The sequence below is a fragment of the Apaloderma vittatum genome, unplaced genomic scaffold (genome assembly GCF_000703405.1).
Source record: "Apaloderma vittatum isolate BGI_N311 unplaced genomic scaffold, ASM70340v1 scaffold12530, whole genome shotgun sequence".
Lineage (NCBI taxonomy): Eukaryota > Metazoa > Chordata > Aves > Trogoniformes > Trogonidae > Apaloderma > Apaloderma vittatum.
In genome coordinates this window covers 1-20,615 of record NW_009694037.1, presented here as the reverse complement: position 1 = coordinate 20,615, position 20,615 = coordinate 1, and the positions used below count along the sequence as shown (strand labels likewise).

At 38.3% G+C, this 20,615-nt stretch overlaps 2 protein-coding genes across 2 annotated transcripts; one reads left to right on the top strand and one right to left on the bottom strand.

Annotated features, from left to right (window-relative positions):
• Window positions 1-47: 47 nt before the first annotated feature.
• Window positions 48-10,190, top strand: TDO2 (tryptophan 2,3-dioxygenase; the record flags this gene model as incomplete). Its single annotated transcript, XM_009866123.1, has 10 exons — window positions 48-200; window positions 1,055-1,125; window positions 2,855-2,982; window positions 4,621-4,807; window positions 6,036-6,143; window positions 7,108-7,219; window positions 7,320-7,377; window positions 7,954-8,033; window positions 8,591-8,681; window positions 10,037-10,190. Coding segments are annotated over 10 exons (1,142 nt in total), but the record flags the coding sequence as incomplete, so codon positions are not given.
• A 2,420-nt stretch (window positions 10,191-12,610) lies between these two features.
• Window positions 12,611-20,031, bottom strand: CTSO (cathepsin O; the record flags this gene model as incomplete). The annotated part of the gene is made up of 7 exons (XM_009866112.1): window positions 12,611-12,694; window positions 13,472-13,564; window positions 13,980-14,143; window positions 14,909-15,030; window positions 17,634-17,801; window positions 18,795-18,928; window positions 19,926-20,031. Coding segments are annotated over 7 exons (822 nt in total), but the record flags the coding sequence as incomplete, so codon positions are not given.
• Between the last annotated feature and the right edge of the window lie 584 nt (window positions 20,032-20,615).

The window sequence follows — 20,615 nt, the reverse complement described above, 5'->3', positions numbered from 1 at the left end:
TCTTTCTTTTTAAAATATTATCCTCAAAATTTAGCCCTACACGGTAGGACTACCAGTGCTAGTAGCAGAATTGAGAGCTTTACATAATAGTCTTATCTTTTTTTTTAAGCTGAACAAAATACTGAATGCTCAAGAACTTGAGAGTGAGAAGAAAGGAAACAAAATACATGATGAGCATCTTTTCATTGTGACACATCAAGGTAAGTAGTTGGGAGTTCAGTGGTGGCTGACCAGCATTTTTACCACGGGGAGTTATTCAATGCCCTAACAGGCAATACACAATTTTTTTTTTCATTTTAGACACAATCACTATAATTTCTCTGTCTTTTATCTGCATTTATATTTGTAGATATCCCTATATCATTTGTAAGGCTCTAATCAACTCTATGCTTAGGAAGCCGTAAGTATAATCTTTGGATTTGGTAACTCAAGGTTTGGATGGTTCTGTTTCTAGAAAAATTAAGGTGGTGAAATTCATTCTGCATCAAAGTAATACGTTCCTATGCAGGTTTTGGTAGGGAAATTTTGTGTGTTGGCTTCTGACTTCTCTGGAGCGTCAATCTAATTTTAACCTAATTTAGAGGCTGTATAGAAGCCAGTATACTTGTTAGGTGCTCTGTAACTGCTAATATCCATGTGTTTTGCAGGCACTGGAATGATATTTTCCTGTTATTGACAGGAAACACGTAGGTGACACAAAAAGCGTAAGCAGCTCTGGAGTTAGCTTTTATTGGAGTACCAGATCTAGATTTTTTTTTCTTTCCTTCTTAGTAATAAAAATTCTGTACACCAAATATCTGATGTATAAAATGTGCTTTAAAAATTTTTGTCAATGTTCTCTATGCCGGATTATTTCACGTAATAGCTTAGGTAAAGGACAACATATACTGTAACAGGTAACATGCTTGTGTATTGGTATCTTTTTGCACACCAGCAGAGTGAAGGTAGCCTATACATTTCAAATCAAAATGCAAGAGTTTTGCCTCTTCAGTGCTATGAAGAAAAAAATAAAGCAGTGTTGAAATTAATTATAATGAAGCCTTTCTTCTTGTAGCTTATGAACTTTGGTTTAAGCAGATTCTGTGGGAAATGGACTCTGTGCGGGTGATCTTTCAAAATGGCCACGTAAGTTAAAAGTAAATATTAATTTTGGGAAAATGCGGCCCTCTTTTTCTCTTGCCTTCCAGCTTGATACATTTGAGTTTACTAAAGCAACACATGCTCTTTTTTAAAAGAACATAAAAAAACTCGCCTCCAAAACCAATGAAATTTGGCTGAGTGGCTCTTACGTCCTGATAGTGTAGACATTTGATCAGCAAAATCTTATTTCCTCCCAACGTCTGCCTTTTGCATAGATCACTCTCCAACACCACATCTATTGGCCCAAACCCTACTAGTACTGGATAAAAGCAGAAGCTTAACTTGGGAATGTTCTCCTGCAGAAAGAGCATGCTCAGAGGCAAAACTGAAAAACAAAAGGGCTCACAGGTGTTTCCATGTTGAAAAGTCACTTCTGCCTTTGTTCAGTTCTCTGAAGTCTTCATACTATATCCTTACATCTAATATCTGTTTTACAAAAGGAAGACTCTTTCTGGCAGTTGTGCATTATTAAATCCATGAGAAATGCAATAATCAAAATCACACTGAACAATTGTATGAGAATTTCTGAAAGTTATTAATATAATAGGAATGTTTTGAGCATCTCTAAACATGTGTCCAAAGCTAAACACACCTCCTAATAACAGATAACAAAGGAAACCTCCTGACCGGATACTATATCCACAGAAAAAGGCTGACTGCACATCATTTGAGAAATACCTTGAATAACATCATAAGCATGGGTATATGGAGAAAATTTGAAACTAGACCAGACTGAAAGAAGGAACCTTTTTATCATAATGTCCAATGAAAATATTCTCTGTCATCCCTGACATTCATAATTTTGTTGGCTTTTTAGTTGAACTTTACTTCAAGTTATAACTGATCAAAATCAGTTTTTAATTAGAATAATTTTTCTTTATTATTTTTGTGAAAAATGAAACTTTGTTGGTAATCTAAATTTGAAATGTCAATGTTAAGGTTAAGTACACACAGCCAGATGATTAAGAAAATCATTCTCATCTTTCATTTTTGTAGTTTGATATTTTGCAGGTCTTAGAGAAAAGTTCAATCCTACTGAAACTAACACAAATCTTAGCAGACTCCAGTGCAGGCAAAGTGTTCGATTTAGCCAGAAGAGAGTTTCTGTGTTTTGCATTTCCCACTAGATGCAGTCTTCTCTATTTTCCTCTGCTTGCTAATGCACATCTCTGATGAACAACTTTTTAGATATACTCTCCTGATGTACCTCTCAGATTACTCTGCTTAATAACTTTCAAGTACTTTTCACACCTGCCTTATGATTTGTTCCTTCACAATAATGGAAATTATTATAGAAGTGATTATAATAGAAAGCATAATAAAATTATCATATTATATCATATATTATTAAAATAATACTGTAATCATTGGAAATGTTCATGATATAAATTATTTTGGTCTAGATTTTGATTTCTTGTGGTGTCTTCTATTTTAGTCAAAAATTTAGCAAAGAGAAAATAATCATATATATTTGACCGAATTGTAATATATCATCAGTCCGAGAAAGAGTTCACTCTTTGAAAATTATAATTTTTGTCTTAAATTAAAACCAAGCTCTCTATTCGATATGAGATTATGCTGCTAGGGATTTCATGTGGAAAGAACTTGGGAACTATAGTGATGTACAACAGTGAAAGACCTGAAATAAATAGGCAGGATATAAGGAGAACACTATTATTCTGTCTGGTTACTTTTTTTTTTTTTCCCCCTGCAGGTAAGAGATGAGAGGAACATGCTGAAGGTTATTACTCGAATGAACAGGATTTCCATGATTCTGAAATTACTTGTGGATCAGTTCTCAATTTTGGAAACCATGACTGCATTGGACTTCTTTGATTTCAGGTAAATGCTTACTATTCCGCCACAGTAATCCATGAGCTGGTAATTCCCATTCTTAGAACACGTCGTGAATTTTGCATGTGCCCTGGCAGCTTGGAGCACGTGTATCATTTAGCAAGGGGAGAGCAGACCTTAGAGCAGCAACTGTGACATTGGAGAGCCAGGGTCAACTAAGAAGTTGAGCATATGCACCCAGCATGCCCTCCAGAGCAGTACAAATTCATTGTTGATGTTTACATTTAATATTTCAACAATATTTCAAACCATTATGCTAAACGGTTTCAGAGTAAAAAGGTAAAACAATAGAAACAACAGAAATAGCTCAGGGTTCCGTTAACAATTAGTAAATTAAGTAAATTTAGCACTGTGATTTGCAGCCATAATCTGTGGCAAATCACAGAAGTGCTTGGGTAGGAGAAATACACTCTCCTTGGAATATCAGGCAGGAATATCGGCTGTTGTGGTTTGCATAGTGTTTCCTTGCTTCGTGTTGTCAGTGGGTCTGCAGTGGTGGAGGCTTCAAGTGCTGTCTCTTCTTTCCCTTAATAACTTCTCCTCAGTAGCTGCCCAATGTGTTGCTGGGCCACATGGTTGGTAGCTCTTCTGCCTTCTCCCCAGACTTTCTTTGGGATCCCTTGGCTTCCCTCACTTCTCAGCTAGGTCCCTCCACTACACCACCGTGTGGGACAGCTTCATCCACTGTCTGCCTTTCTGTTGTTGTCCTGCTCTTGTCACTGACCCTTGTGACTCGTACCTGCAGTGCCATCCAGCATCCCATCCAGTTCTGCATTGTTTTAGTACCCTTTCCTCTCTGTCTTTTACTGTTCTCTAAGTAAAAAAGCACATGAAACTACAATTTCGCCCCTCTTGGAAGGCAGAAACCTCTGTACTGTCTAGCATTACGCTACAGCAGGGAAAGTCCGTGGACTAATCACCTGTTTCTGCACATTCTTGCTGCTTCTGTTCAGGAACATGCTGTCCTTTGACAAGCAACCATAAGACCAAATCAATTATCCGTTTCTGCCAGACCTTCCACTTGAAATTCTAAGAGAGTTACGATTATCTTGCAATGGCGAGATTTCAGATTACTGCTATTAATAATTTTTTTTAGCATGGCCACATGATTTAACTTCGAAAGAATCTCTTTAACAAATCCGTCAGAGAAAACCCGCTAAATGTTTTCCTGAACGTTATTCTCTTGCATACATAGCAATTATTCTGTGTAACAAGCTTATTTAAAACACATTCATTGTCACTTTAATGATGTGGAAATTTTTGTAATTGCTATTTGGAGTGAAGCTGATTATTCTGTCTAGGGAGGAAATTACATTCATGAACATTTCTTCCTGCACATCACACATGCAAAGCTGCCATTTTAAAACAGAGCACAAACATAAGTGTGTATATATCTGTATAGGCACAAATAATATATAGCTAGAAAATTAGAAAATATATATACATTGTAGTTGAATTAAAATAGTCTATTTTTCTTAACTGCAATCACATAAAAAACCTCAGATACCTATTTGATATTCTTTAAATGTGAAATATATTTTTTTACTATTGTTGAGAAGCAGAAAACCCCATCACTGTACAATAATATCCTGCATTTCCATATCTTCTTTTCCTCTGTTCCTGAAGATACTACCTAAGCCCAGCCTCAGGTTTTCAGAGCCTGCAGTTTCGCTTGCTAGAGAACAAAATCGGTGTTCCCCAAAGTCTGAGAGTCCCTTATAATAGAAGGCACTATCGTGATAACTTCAAGGGACAGGATTATGAACTACTGCTCAAATCAGAGCAAGAACCAACACTACTGCAACTTGTGGAGGTAACAACGTTTGTCTTAGACATTGCTTGTTTTCCCCCATCTTCCAAGAATGTCCTTCACTGGTGTCAGTGATACCAATGCTTCCTTGAGCGAAACAAGCATGCTGGCAAATTCCCAATAATTTGTTGTTTTGTACAAAAGAGCATTAGTGATTAGTAAACTGTTTTTCAGAGCATTTCCTCTTGTCTGAGAAGTCAGACTGTTAAAGTAGTAAATTGTATCGTGGAAGTATGAGCTAAGAATACAAATGTACTCTTTTATTCACATTGTTCTTTGTGACCATGACCCTTTTTTAGAAGAAAACATTAAGAAGATTTCCACTGTTAGTGATGGCTCTTAGAGGTGTTAAAAAATAAAAGGAAAAATGATAACCCCAAATGGAAAGGAGAAAAGATGTTTAACAAATGGTTCTTTATGATTTACCTTGATTTAATGACTTTGTTTCAGAATTGTGAATAATTCACAGTAATTTCTCTAACTCATACACAGTATAAACATAACTTTCTAGAGTGCAATGCAGTATAAACCTCCATAAAAGCATTCACTTTTATAAGCCCTATCCATGTGTGTAATGACACCTGCTACAGAATATATAAGAAATTTATCTAGCTTTTCTTAATTTGTTAAGGCTTTGTGCTCTTGCATCTTTCAGATGAGGAGCTAAATTAAGTGATCTCTAAAGGGAATTTGACCGTAAAGATTCCTAATTATTTTTTCCTCCTAATTTCATTTCCATGATTAGAAGGAAATCAAAGAGAAATCTTTGCAAACTGCCAAGGAATTTTCTGTCCTGCATCATCACATATTGGGGTGTAAGTTAATAACAGGCTGCCTAATCAGTATGCAGCCTGTCTGACATGGTAAAAAGTGGTTGTATAGATGGTTCTGTATCTTCCCTCTGAGACTTATCTTTACGATTATCCTATATATGTGGAATAAGATTGTTTTCCTGTATCTACAAGGGAATTGGTTTTAAAGATACTCATAGAATGAGACAGCTTTTATCTTCCAACACTGGTCATTTAGCCTGGAACCTGTGGGTGTGTTTGCACGGCACCACTATGCAGGTATAAATCACCCAGGTGGGCATGCTTACTCCAGCAATAAGCACCTCCATGGGATATGAAACCAGAACAACTGTAGCAGTATAATTTCTGTTGCTATACCTTGTAATTCTAGGGTAATAAGCTTGCAATTTTAATGTCTGAACACATTATTATTGTTAAAGGCATGGCTGGAAAGAACTCCGGGACTCGATGCTAAAGGATTTGATTTCTGGGGACAATTTGAAGTGAATGTTTTAAAAGGTCTTGAAGAGGAATTTGCCTTGTTGCAGGTATATAGTGTATTCGTGATCCACCTATAAGCCAAGACCGCTGGCAAAATGACATCCAGACATCAGTTTGCCTTTGGCTCACTCACAGTTTCTCATTCCTCCTCTCACTGCAAGAAGCAGAAAAAATGGCAAATTCTTCAGGAAATTGGAGGAAGTTTGTAATTTGACATCTAAGACAGTTTAAATCCTGTGATACATGGATGATTTTGATTGCAAATGGAAAGGGGTAGCATCAATGGAAGGACTGAAAATTATTTTACTGAAACTACAAGTTCACCTTCGGTTCATACTTGCATCTACAGTTCAGCGTAAACATAAAGTTTAGGCCCCTGAGCTGTGAGTGTGGAGCATCGCTATAAACAGCCCATTTCTGTTTAAAAGCATGTGGAAGTTTCCTGCTTTAGTTTGAATTATGCTGGCAAATAAGCACAAGAAAATCCCAGATTATTGTAAGACCTGTAGCTTTAAGTACCTTTTGAATGGAAAGCACAACGTTAACACAAGAATTATCCAATTGCTTGACAACATCTGTTTATGATTTCCTAGTTTATCTAAACTTTTTATTTACAACTTTCTTAGCCATAGCTGTGCAAGAATTTCTTTATTTTGCCTTGAAAAAAGATTATTTTTTTTCAAGGTAATAATCAGACTACAAACAAACTGAAAATAAGCATTTTCAAGGCCTCTAGACCAAAAGAAAAGTGATAACCTGCCATTTTTTTTTTGAACATTCATTAATCTTAATTGTGTTGACAGCTATTTAGTTATACATTTTGTGGCAATTATGATTTTTCAAGGACAGGGACTCAGGGACTCATCTATCTTGTTCGAAAATACAGCTCTTACAATTAAGATGTAAACTTAGAGTATTTATGATAAAAATAGAAGCTACATAATGGGTCATTCAAGTGCTTAATTTTCCCTACTGGGTTCTATAACCTGTTTTTTGTTTTAAATATCAAAGGCCAAACCAGAATCAGAAGAAAAAGATGACTTATTATCTGAATTCCAAAAACAGAAGGATGTATTACTTTCATTATTTGATGAAAAACGCCATGAACACCTGCTTAGTAAAGGTAGATTGTATTAATATATGTCAATATGCACTTTTTATTTTCTTACACATGACACAAATTTGAAGAACTTGAAGGAACTATGGATGCTTGTATTTTGCAGGAGAAAGACGACTCTCTTACAAAGCGCTGAAGGGTGCCTTAATGATCTACTTCTACAGGTGATGTTAGAACAGTAATTTCTCTAACTTCCTTGTCATTTTTATATTAGAACAGGTATCTTTAATGCTTACTGGTGGGAGGGCAGCTGAAGGTGAAGGAGGGCAGCTGAAGGTGAAGGAGAGCAGCACGAGTTTATTTATGTTGATATGGGCCTTGGAAAGTAAGCTAGTCCAACCCTCCACAAAAAGCCAGATTAGTTAGATCCAACTTGAAGGTCAGATCAGGCTCCTCAGGGACGCATCTTGAGTATTTTCAAGGGTGGAGGTTACACGGCTTCCCTGGGCAGCCACTTCAGGCCTGAGCAGCTGCTGCTTCTCAGGCTGAAACTAGCAAATGCCTTGTTCAAACTATTCTACGCAGTGTCCTGGAATGATTTTTAAAGTATTTTGCCAAGTATGAAGGGAAAATGCACAGAGATTTACACGGCAGAAGCACTTGTTAGAATATTTACTGACATTTCAATACTAATTAAGGACAAATATACATTAACTCACTATTATGCATCGGTAAAGTCCTACTTTGAAAAATACAGCGTATCATGAGAGGTCTCACTGTCTTCTCTTTCATTTTCCAAGGGAGGAGCCTCGTTTTCAGATTCCCTTTCAGCTTCTGACCTCCCTTATGGACATCGATGTGCTCATGACCAAATGGAGATGTAAGGTTCACTTTTTGACTGTGACACTCGCTCTTTAGACTCAAGTGTCTCACTCTCTTTTACACAAGTTACACCTAGAGTTTTAGAATTGAGCCTCTGAGTTCATCCTTTTAGAAATTACGGTTTTAAGTTTGTACTTTGACAAAGAAGAAAGATTCCTCTGTGATCATTAGATACATAGGTATAGCTGTGCCTTCTATGACATAATGTGAGTTTGGTGAACAATTTTTTTTAAGGGACAGGTACATATTTTCCAATGTCTCACAAAATGTTGTCATGACATCTCTTCATATGCAAACCTTCTGTTCCTTCCTTATCTAGACATCCATAAATTCATGTATTAATTCTGTACTAACAAGCATAATAATGTACAATAATTACTGTATTCATTCTGTATTGACAATGAGAGGCATAATTAACTCCTGCATTGCTGAAGACCTAGCAGTTCCATATCTCTGTAAAGATCTCCGAATGATCTTTAATATTTCAGCAGTGCACCTCGACGTGACCCATTGTAACATGGAAACTAAACCCTCTCCTTCTTTCATATTACTTAGATAACCACGTCTGCATGGTGCACAGAATGATAGGTAGCAAGGCTGGCACCGGAGGCTCATCAGGTTACCAGTATTTGCGCTCAACAGTGAGGTAAGAATAACAGGTTTCCCCCATTACCCACAGTAATGTGATTCGTAGATGCTCTAATGCCAGCAGACGGACTTCAGAAAGCTGGTTGGAGACCAGAGGGCTGTTGTTGCTCTCTCCGGACTCTAGCTTGTCATAGAATCACAGAGTAGGAAGGGACCTTGAAAAATCACCTAGTCCAGCCCCCTGCCAGAGCAGGATCACCCACAATAGGTCACACAGGAACGCGTCCCGTCAGATTTTGAATGTTTCTGGAGAAGGAGACTCCACAACCTCCCTGGGCAGCCTGTGCCAGTGCTCTGTCACCCTCCCAGTGAAAAAGTTTTTCCTAATATTTCTGTGGAACCTCCTACGCTCCAGCTTGCACCCGTTGCCCTTGTGCTATCATTGGATATCGCTGAGAAGAGCCTCCTCCTGGCTCTTGCGCGTTTACTTCTCAGGTTGACATTTATAAATTCCAGGCCTTTGGGGGCAAACAGAACTCGTTCTGATCGCTCACACACAGTGCTGTGTGTAATTCCCAGTCAAGGGACCCAGCATTACTGCGGTGACCAGCCTCCAAATCCTGCAACTGCTTTGTTTGTGTGCAAGCCAGCCCAAGTTAATGAGGTGATGCAGGCTGGAAGTGAACCTGCCTACTGTGCAATCGATGACAGTTTCTTTATTCCTCAGCATGATCTCTGATTGTACAACCTAAGGTACTTCAGTTTAGGATAGGATATGTTCTTAGAGCTGATAGTAATTTATATCCTCAAGCCGTGCAGGGCAACAATCAGAAATATGTTTCCTTCTGTTGGATGAAGAAAAGGAACTTAAAGGGAGGGTTGGGACTTGAGCACAGGACTCTCTGAATGGGCAGAACTTTTTTTACACAAAATTTGAGGATTCAGCTAGTTCAAACCTTTTAGCTGCATCTATGCCTCGAATGTCCTGAACAACATTATGTCAAAAAGCCCAAGGATATTTAGAACGCTTAGTCCTAAGAGGACCTTATCTGAGGTCTGTTTTCAAAAAAGAAATCATGCATGGCTCTGGGCAACGATTCTCATCGCAACCATTGTACAATCTTTTTAGATAAAGAGTATCTACCACAAAAGTCGAGGCCTAGAGATGATAGCCTATGCACCTGCATTTTCAGAAGAAATATGTGACTATAGCAACTGTATCTCCTTTTCAAGGCTAAACTGCTATGCCCAGAACAGTTTGGATTGGTTCCTTACTCTGGAATATTCAGGAGGAGGGTTAGTGCAGAAGCCTTATTTAATAAGTGTGAGAGAGGGAATGATTCCTCAGGATTTTGAAATTACGGCCTTCTATGCTGCTATCACAGTAATAATTGTTTTGATTGTCTTTTTCAGTGACAGATACAAGGTGTTTGTGGACTTGTTCAATCTCTCAACGTTTCTGGTGCCAAGACACTGGATACCAAAGATGAACCCAACCATTCATAAATTCCTTTACATGGCAGAGTACTGCGACAGCTCCTATTTTAGCAGCGACGACTCTGACTAGTTTGACTTTAGACTGGCTGCTGTAACGAACTTCAGGATTTTCACCTCGAGTGGTGTTGTCCCTCAAACGTAGCAGCTATTCTCAAGGAGTGTGGGTGTGTAAATATGTATTTATGTATGACATCTATGTGAATAGTAAGGTCAGCTAGTGGAAGAAACTTAATTGCTTGTAGAAAAAAGAACTTGTATTGAGTTAGCCTATACTAAGACTAAAATGATATCCCAATTCGAGTCAGTGACCAATTTAACTCTGAACTGGCTTCTTAAAACCTAAAGAGAGGGAGCAAATTATACAGAATTATCATGATCACACCTTATTTGTACATACTTTTGTATCTGCTTCTTTGCCCAGTGTCTGTTAATTAATTTACTGCTAGATGAGGATATAATTAGTCTCATCACCTTCAGAAGAATATTAGTTTCTGAGCTCTAATCTAATTTTAAAAGGGCTTTTGGGTGAAGTTTCAAACTAGATCTAAGAAAATAACTCCTGAATCTATAGAAGCCCAAGTGCCTTGAAGTTTTATATACATCAAGAATCACATTGCTATGTGTTACACTAACCATTCTGTAGAAATACTGTTAAAAATAGCAGGTATAAATAAGAACTTACGTTGCACTTCAAATAAAGCCGTATTAAAGTTCATCTGTTGTTAAGTCTTCTACATCAAGCACAAAGTTCAAACAAGACTATGACAGACATTTAAGTGGGTTTTTTTATTATTCAAAATATCATGAAAATAAGGATAAAACTGATATAAAAGCGAGGTAAATTTGGCCATAGAATACTGGTAAAGTTGTGCTGTGTTTTCATTAGACAGCCTCATCTTTTTAAATGCTTGCCTTGGAAACATACATATGCTATAGGCCTTAATTTCTGTCAAGTTGCTCTGTATCTTGGCACTTTATGTACTTACACCTGGTAGTACCACCTCAGAAACTCCTGTAGAACATCTGTGTTTGATACTACTATAACAACATTACCAAAGCCAGCTAGAAACTCCATCTGCTGTTTTCCAGTTATGCAAGTGCGCTGCTTGTTGTCTGCAAACTGCTGAGGGAAGGCCACACTGCAGAAGACTTCGCCTTTGTTAATATGAAGTTTTCACTTCACTTAGAATATTAACACTTAGAAGGACTAAAATGGCCATACTTTAAATAGACAATTATGAATGCCCATTGCATTTGTCATAAAAAGGTTATAATATAGTAACTGAGTGTAAAATCTAGAGAATCGCTTCAATGCTTTTCATAGTAGTGCTTCTTAAAAGATATAGGTAAAGCATTCCATATAACAGATTCAGGGCTTTTTAGAATTATATTTGGTTGTAAATTCTAGTTATGTTTACCTGCAACTGCAGTTTTACATGTCAGCAAAGCTGGAACCCCTTCTTGATTCTCAGGACTCCCACCGATGAATTCAATTACTGTGGGGAAATTTAACACCCGCTCTACGTGGCATATTCCGCAATTGCTGACTTTCTAAAGGTGGCAAATACACACAAATACGCCTCTCCCTCCCTATTTTTTCCATAAGAAATGTGGGTGGGTTTTTTTTTGTTGTGGCTTTATTTTTTTTTTTTTCTGCTTTGCAACCGGCTTCACTGTTAGTTATGAAGTGGAGAAGAGAGAAGGCAAGGAACCCGGAGCACAGAAAAGCTGATTTGCAGCCACCTACATCCTGCCAGGACACAGGGGCTGTTAAACCACTAGAACTGCCTTCCTTTGTTTAAATAGTTACTTCTTACTTTTCTGTCTATCTAACAAAACAGCGCAGAAGACTCTGCTATTTCAGGCACTTTCCAAAACATGCTTCCTGCTCTAAGGAGCTTTTTAGTTATTATTTAGCCAACAAAAAGAAGTCTACAGACCGAAACTGAAGAAGTGTAGCACTTCAGAGACATTGGGAGCTCAGGAAAAACCTTGGACTATTCATTTCTCTCCTCTATTCTTCTAACTTTAGAGAAAAAGTAGATGCTAGAAAAGCTGACACATATCAAAGAATAACAGAATATTTTCTTCCAGCAGCCCGTCCTCCCTGCCCAATAAAAGTAGACCTTATCATGGTTCTTACATTCAATGCATTTCAATTATACTCTGTCCTACTATTGATTATTTGATCCAAATTCCATATTGTTTGTAATGACTTCTGTCCCTGTAAGATTTTTTTTACAGAGCAGTATTCAACACCTGACTTGCATTCACACTCGCAGTTTCAGTCCATCGTGGTATCTTCCTTTCACGTACTCTGCAGCTGACTCTGAGTCTTCTTATTCCATGACAGATTTGATGTGCAACATGCACTTCAAATAAAAACAGTTTTAAAAACTCCAGTCGACCAACTTCTCTACTGCCGAAAAGCAGGACTTGCCCTTATAGCAATTTCTTGTTTCAGAAAATGCTGTTTTGAAGTACTCTTCATAGACAGTGTGTGTCCAAATGACACCTGTGGTCTTTGGCCAGCCAAGCGTCAAACAAATACTAATGAAACTGTATCTGCTATACCTACAAATTAAATAAAAATATGCATTAGCAATGTATAAACTATATGAAACTATGCAGCTTTGAAAGTCCACCGAGAGACCAGAGATTGCAAATACCATTACAAGGCACGTTTTTGAACACTCATACATGTACAAACACAGAAGAAACTAGGTTTTTATTCATGCTCAATTCTTTTTGTATTGCTGCACTCCAGCAACTCAGAAGAAATTGGGTATTTAACACTCCAAATCCTCCCCCAAACACCAAGAAAATCTCTTGCAAATGCTAAGAGGGTGGGAGATGGAACCAGCACTAAAAGTATATACCTCTATCCTACAAGAAAAGCCATGAGCTGGGTACACAATTCCCAAGCACAGGCAGATCCACTTTCCTTGTTTGCTACTGTGGCTGGTGGTAATTGCACCCATGAGACAACGACAGCAGCAGTTTTAACTACTCTGAGTCCAGCAATGGCACTAACCTAGAACCACAACACATGGCTGTATACTTTACAATGCTATTACCTTTACGTGGTAAGGTACAATAGTACTTTATTTGTTACACATAGCTTTATATAGCTTTACCTTTGAATGGTGTTTTTCAGTCACAAAACTATATGGCTTTGTTGAACTAGCTACTGCTTTATTTATTTTTCCACCTGGACTCATGTAGCCTCTTTTTAAAACGTATCAATGCTTTGTATTTCCTCTCTGAGGATCCCATTATATTGTTTTACTTAGGTGGGGAAACATCCCAGCGTGTGGCCTTTACCACTTTGATTATTTTTGTCAGACTTACCACAGACATTACCACCTATCTTGACATGAACGTAGCCATCTATTCCCCAAGTAGGCCCCCAAGAGTTCTGTACAATCCAGTAAGGGACACTACCTGGAAAAGACATTTTCATTAAAAAGAGACAACATGAGATTTGGGAAGGATAAAAAGCTTCTAATACTCTGTTAGAGTTAATTACCATTTTAATGTCTCAGGATGATCTAGTACAGTGAAACCTACTGTTATTCACGTAGAGGACAGAGCTAATATTCCAGAACAGACTGGATCTGTCCTCTGCTAGCATAACGACACATAGCCATGTTCTTGACTTTACTAGACATGAAGTCTCACAGAACTGAAGGGGCACAGACAAGATCAGACTGCACTTCCAGAACCGATGTCACACCAAACAGCTCTCGACAAAATGACCAAATCTGGATTTTAATCACTTGCCCTGCAGGAGGTAAGTTCCAAGTAAAAGAAAAACCACAAAACCTACTGGGTTGAAGTTCAGTTGATGGAAACGCACCTGTTCTGTCAAAACCAGTGATAAGAACGGCATGATTTGCTCTTCCACTGGAGCAGTGATATTGTATGATCCCACCAAGGTAATCCTGCCAGCTAACCGCATCGACTGTTACTGCCAGAGGGCCCCAGTTAACAAGCATCCTCATCATTTCTTCTTCTTGATCGCTGTGAAAGAAGCGAGTGATAATGCTAAGTCACTAAAATTATTTGAGAGTTACTTGTTAAGTACGATTTAAAAATCAAATAATTAAACTGTTCCCTCTGGGTTCTACACCTCACATAACACACATCAATAATTACGTACTTCATACACTATAACACTGTAATACAAACATAGGGCACACAAATTATGGAAAAGGTGCAGATCCAAAGATATGATGCTATTCAAAAGAAGTAGGTTTCTTGGTACAGAAACCTAAACATCTACTAGTTATCTTTACAAAATTCAGTTGGCAACACTGTTCAAAAAGTCATGGACCGGAGGAGGATACAGGTGGATAGGTAAACGTATGAATACCAAAGTAACCGAATGCTTCTCTATTTTTTCAACAAATTCCAATTACTACTGGTGGGATTTACCATTTCTAATACTTAAGAGGTGTAATGGTCACTTAGCATATAGGAAAAATTGTAACTGACTCAATGTTCCAGTTGAAGCACAGTGGATTTAAAAGACCTAATTTCAAGACACTGACTTAAGCTTTCTAATTTGAACAGGCTTAGTGATGGCAGGGCTCACTGGATTCATTGTGGCAAGCCTTAATCTCAAAAATGTTAGGTATTAATTCTTACTCAGTACACAGCTATAGAACTGATGCAATCAACCTCATAACCTTTGGCTGGTCAATGCACTACTGGCTCTAGCTTACTCCACAGTGACTGAACACAGAAGGAAAAGTACAGCAAATAAAAATAATCAATAGTAGCTACCTGAAGTCGTACGCAGCAAACCCTGTTATTGAAACTCCAAAATCTGTGCGGTCAAAATAATGGCACAGGCCAGTTTGAGCTTTAAAAGCATATTCTGAATCTCTCACAAGCTTTACTTTTGTCTGCAAGAAAATAAATGAACAAGAATTTAATGCATTTGACTTTAACACTACACAGCTCAAACCCCATTGAAAATGACCACAGAACTCACTCAAAATTCAGTGTGTTCTTGGTGAGATTAGAAGTAAGAATGTCATGTTGGGAAATGAAGCATTTACCATCTTTAGTTTCCTTGAGAAAGCTTCAGAAGGGACTCACAAGTCTTTAAATAACAAACAACATTTAAAAGGTATCTCTGGTTTAAACTAGCCTCACAATCAGTCTCCTCAACTTCAAGACACAGACACTATGGTTTAGTCAGTGACTATTCCTTTGGTGCAAATGACAACACACAAACTTATCCTCTCCTTGGGACAGTTCAAGAACCACAATTATTCCAAGAACAGCTACATAAAACACTGAGATTAAGTCTAATTCTGTTATTAGTATCAAATCCTCATGCTAGTATATAATGTATTATAAAGACAGTTCAAAATCCAGCTGCAAAGCTATTGCATCAACCTTTTACGCTTTTCTTGTCTTCTGCAGTAATGTATGTCCATGACAATGTCTTCTCCAGTCTAAATCACTTGTAGTCCTCTGCTACCAAGCAAGAGGGAATTTTGCTTCAGAGGAATCCAGATGAACAGCCTCCGTCTCTCTTGAAATGCAAACTTAAGTTATCCAGACTATTATTAGCTGGGGTTATATGAATCTTCAGGGGGAGAATTACAGTTTCTTAGAAAAGACAATTAGGTTTATTTTAAAATTTTAAAAAAAGTAAGTAGTTCTTTCTATATTCTTACAACTCAAAGTGTTGTCCTACAGAGTACCTTTTATTTCAAAGATATTAAAATGTTTCTACTTACATATATTATTAAACACTTTTTCATTTTTCATAAATGAAAATTACAAAGTAGCTAATGTAAAGTAGAAACTATGACTGCATTCTCATAGTTTTAGGTTGCGAGTGAAACAAAGGTAAATGCAGTCAATTTTATTCTGAGGTTCTCCACACTCATGCATGAGCCTCCTTGAGAATCTGCTAAGCCACATGGAGGAAAAGGAGGTGATTCAAGACAGCCAGTAGGGCTTCACCAAGGGCAAGTCCTGTCTGACCAGCCTAGTGGCTTTCTACAGTGGAGTGACTACATCGGTGGATAAGGGAAGAAGAGTAATGGATGTCATCTATCTGGACTTCTGCAAGGCCTTTGATACAGTCCCCCACAACGTCCTTCTCTCTAAACTGGAGAAATATGGATTCGATGGGTGGACTGTTTGGTGGATAAGGAATTGGTTGGATGGTCAATGGCTTGATGCCCAGATGGAGACAGGTGACGAGTGGTGTCCCTCAGGTGTCCGTGCTGGGACCACTGCTGTTCAATATCTTCACCAAGGAAACAGACAGTGGGATTGAGTGAACCCTCAGCCTGGGTCAGGGCAGTCCTTGTTATTAACAGAGGCTGGGGGATGATATGCTGGAGAGCAGCCTTGCAGAGAGGGACTTGGGGTACTGGTGGATGAAAAGCAGGACATGAGCCAACGATGTGTGCTCACAGCCCAGAAAGCCAACCATAAGGGCTGCATCACAAGAAGTGTGATCAGCAGATCGAGAGACTTGATTCTGCTCCTCTGCTCTGCTCTGGTGAGACCTCACCTGGAGTACTGCAGCCAGCTCTGGAGCCCTCAACACAAGAAGGATGTGGACCTGTGGGAGTGGGTCCAGAGGAGGCCACAAAAATGATCAAAGGGCTGAAGCACCTCTCCTACAAGAACAGGCTGAGAGAGTTGGAGTTGTTCAACCTGGAGAAGAGGAACGCTCCAGGGAGACCTTATAGCAGCCCTTCCAGTACCCGAAGGGGGCTACAGGAAAAATGAGGAGGGAGTGTTTACAAGGGTGTGTAGCAACAGGACGAGGGGCAATGGTTTTAAGCTAGAGCAGGGTAGATTTAGGTTAGCCATTAGGAAGAGGTTCTTTACTATGAGGGTGGTGAAACACTAGAATAGGTTGCCCAGCGAGGTTGTAGAGGTTCCACCCCTGGAGACATTCAAGGTCAGGCTTGAAGGGGCTCTGGAGCAACCTGATCTCATTAGAGATGTCCCTGCTCCCTGCACGGGGGGTTGGACTAGATGACCTTTACAGGTTGTTTCCAACCCAACGCATTCTATGATTTTATAGTGTTTACAGTAGAAACCACAGAAATTTGAAAACTGAAAATCTCAATATCCCTCCTTTTCCCAGATGCTGGTGCCTAAACTGGACACTCAGATCCATAAAATGACACGGGTCTGCAGTTCCAATTGAATTCAGTGGAAATACTGTAGTTTTGAAGGAACATTATTTTCAGCCTCTGTGGGCTGACTTGCTACATTCACAAGAACATAAAATTCCAATCAAGTTTCAGCCATGCTTAAACAAACTCTTTCTTGATTGCAGCCTAAATAAACACAAGAACACATATACACACATATGTAAACAGATGTATACATGCATATACAGAAACACATTAAAAAAAAAATCAGATGAGCTGTACACTCCACCTTATCCATCCCTCTTTCCCACTAAAAAAGAACATTAATATAAAAGCTAAAGAGAAGGGTTTGAGATTTAGAAAGAGGCTCAAACCTGGTTCAGCCAGCTCAAAGCACTAACAGTGGATCCTCCGCTGCAGCCGTAATTATTGTATGAACAGTCAATAACCTGCTGTACGCTGAGTTCTTCCAGGCTATTTCCTTTAATTGCATAGGCAGACTCTATACCACCCACAACGCTGAAAGCCCAGCAACCTCCACACTGGTACAAAGAGAAGGGAAACAGAGGAGAAAGAAAAAGTCAGCTTTGCTTTTGAAGCCTGATATGAAAACCACACAAACAAAAAGAATCAAAACGGTCTTCTAATACTCGTCATTTATTACATCATCCCTGAACTTAATTTTTAAGGTGATAATAAATAAGTTTCATCTGCCATTTAAAATATCAAACTGGTTTTTTTTTTTTACCCAGTACTGCTCTCTGAAAGCTAGAGTCCGTTACGGGTGTCTTATCTTAAGGACTCCTGCATGGTGGTTGTCTTAGTTAAGACTCCTTCCTGATTCATTTTTTTCCTTTAAGATAGGTCTGAGGAAGCTTTTTACCGTGAGATACCTGTTTTCTTTAAGAAGAAATTGGGCTCAGGATGAAATTATTTTTTACCCAAATTAGTTAGCAAGTTCTTGAAAAGGATGTGCTTGAGACAGTCTACACGTTTCTACAACCTGAGTAATTTTATAGAAATATATTAGATTATAGTTTAAGAAATAGTAAACTGAAATTAAAAATAACAGTAACAGAATCTATATTGCTGTTCTAGGCTCTTTAAACTGTGGCATTTAAAATAGAAAGCAGAATCTACCCCTAGGCAAATTCCAAGCTACACTACGTGAAGCACTGAAAGGAAGGACACTGGGGATTTAACAGTTTGTTTCTTATCAGTGACCACAAACACTTTAGGATAATCTGTAATCATGTGGGGTCTGGTGATCGTCCCATCCTGAATGCACCCCCTGAGGTGTTCAGTGGCAAAGACAGGGGTGTTGACCAGCCAAGGGCATCACCCAATTGTGCATTCAATTGTGTAAGAAAACAACAGCACAGGATCTGCATCCATCCCGGTGAATTTACCTCAGCCTCTTCAGAAAAACACAAAATACACACGGTGCAAACTATTTGCCGATTTAGTTAACTAGGTAAAAAAGCATGTATTGAACACAGTTTATAATTGCAGGAAAGGAAAACACCAGCACTCACTGTTTGCTGATTTCTCACTTCTGCAATGACTTTCTTGTCCCTCCAGTCAAACTTCCTAGGCAAAGGTTTTTCCTTTCCCTTTGGCACTTTTATGTATCTGGGAAGTTTCTGAGGCATGCTTCTTAAGTAAATCGCTGAACACAGAATACAAACATCTATCAGTCTACTAATTAAAAAAACCCTACCACAAACTCCTGTTTTACTAGAAGCCATAGAGGTAATTTTGACCTGTAGTTATAATCATGAGATTACATCTCATTCTCAAATCTACAGAAAATTCATGTATTTTAAAATGATCATTATATTTCAGAATGAATGTAAATATTTCTACAGTTCTAGAAATAACAGAAATATTCCATGTAGGGAGTGTGGGTACAAAGCATGAAGATCTACTAAAGTTGATCAACAACCATTCTGTAAAACAAGTTTTGTTTGAAAACTTTTGTAGCATTTTACTTACTAGCAAAACATTATTTTAGTCATGTAAAAGGAAAAAAAAACAAACACGAGAATAACAAAAAGATTCTAAAACACATGCAAATTGCTAGTTTTTCACTAAAAAAATTAAGCTGCTTAATAATTTTAAATTAAAAAGGTGTGAAATCCCCTGATAAAAAGAACCTATAACAGCAGACTTGGACAGCAAGAAGGGTATATTTGGTTAGGTACTAGAGCAACTTTCTTAGTAAAAAAATATTAAGTGTGTCATTCTGCTCCTTAAAGTCACAGCTACCATTGTACAGCCACGGACCTCCAAGCACTGTTTGAATCATCGTCAATTTTGTTTTGGGGTAGGGAACAGGAACTAACAGTACTTGAGAAGCCTGTGTATTTTTCAATTTTAAAACTACTGCAACTGAACAAGGTTTTAAAGCCCGGTGAGAAAAAAGGAAAGAAGGATCAGTCTGTATACTAAATCATATTCAGGCTCTGGGCAATTGAATCTTGCAAGACTAAAGAAACATGAAGAGGATTGTTGTGCCCTTCAGAAGTGCTACCGATTTGGTATCAGACATTGCAAACTAGCTGAATATCAGCACTGGAAGAATCTGTAAATGTGAAAGACACAAGACTCTAGGAAAGAACAAGAAAAATGACAGAAAAAGCATCACCAGCAGCCAGAAAACGTACCTTTGAACTCTTCAGGAAACAGGTGGGAAAACTGATTTATTCCATAGACAGCAGTTGTATTATCTTTTGTTGATGAATTCAGTAATCTAATTCTTTTAGCGCTTTCCTGAAGGAGAAAAAAATAAATATAGTAAACACTATGGACATTATTAAGTCAACAGCAGTGCCAAAACCATAAGAACGGAGAAGTAAAAGGTTAGCGATAGTAAACACAAACTTAGATAAGACAGCTGTTCACCTCAGACTCCTCATGGATTCTCAGCAAACCAACACTAAAGCCATTAGACTAATTTCAACTGCAAGATACCAAAACGGCATTTCTTAAGGGTGAAAAAATTGATGTGAGACAGAGAAAACAGGCACACTGAGAACAACATGTGTCAAACTCATCCGATGCCCTTCTCCCACAGCACAACAAACCTTGTGGCTCAGATATATGTCAAAGCATCTTCAGATGAGATACCCCTGCCTCTGTCCTTACAAAGCAAGAGAACAGCCAAACGGCCTAAAGGCATTAAAACCCCTAAACTTTAATCAAGAACCTTGGCTCTCCGAAAAACGCGGAGTTTTGACCGCTAGAACCGGTCACCCTGACACTCCCGACCTCCACCTCTTCCGCTGACAGAAACATCATTCAATACGAAGTGTACATAGATAAAACCCCACAAATCAACGCCTCCTTTAGCGTTA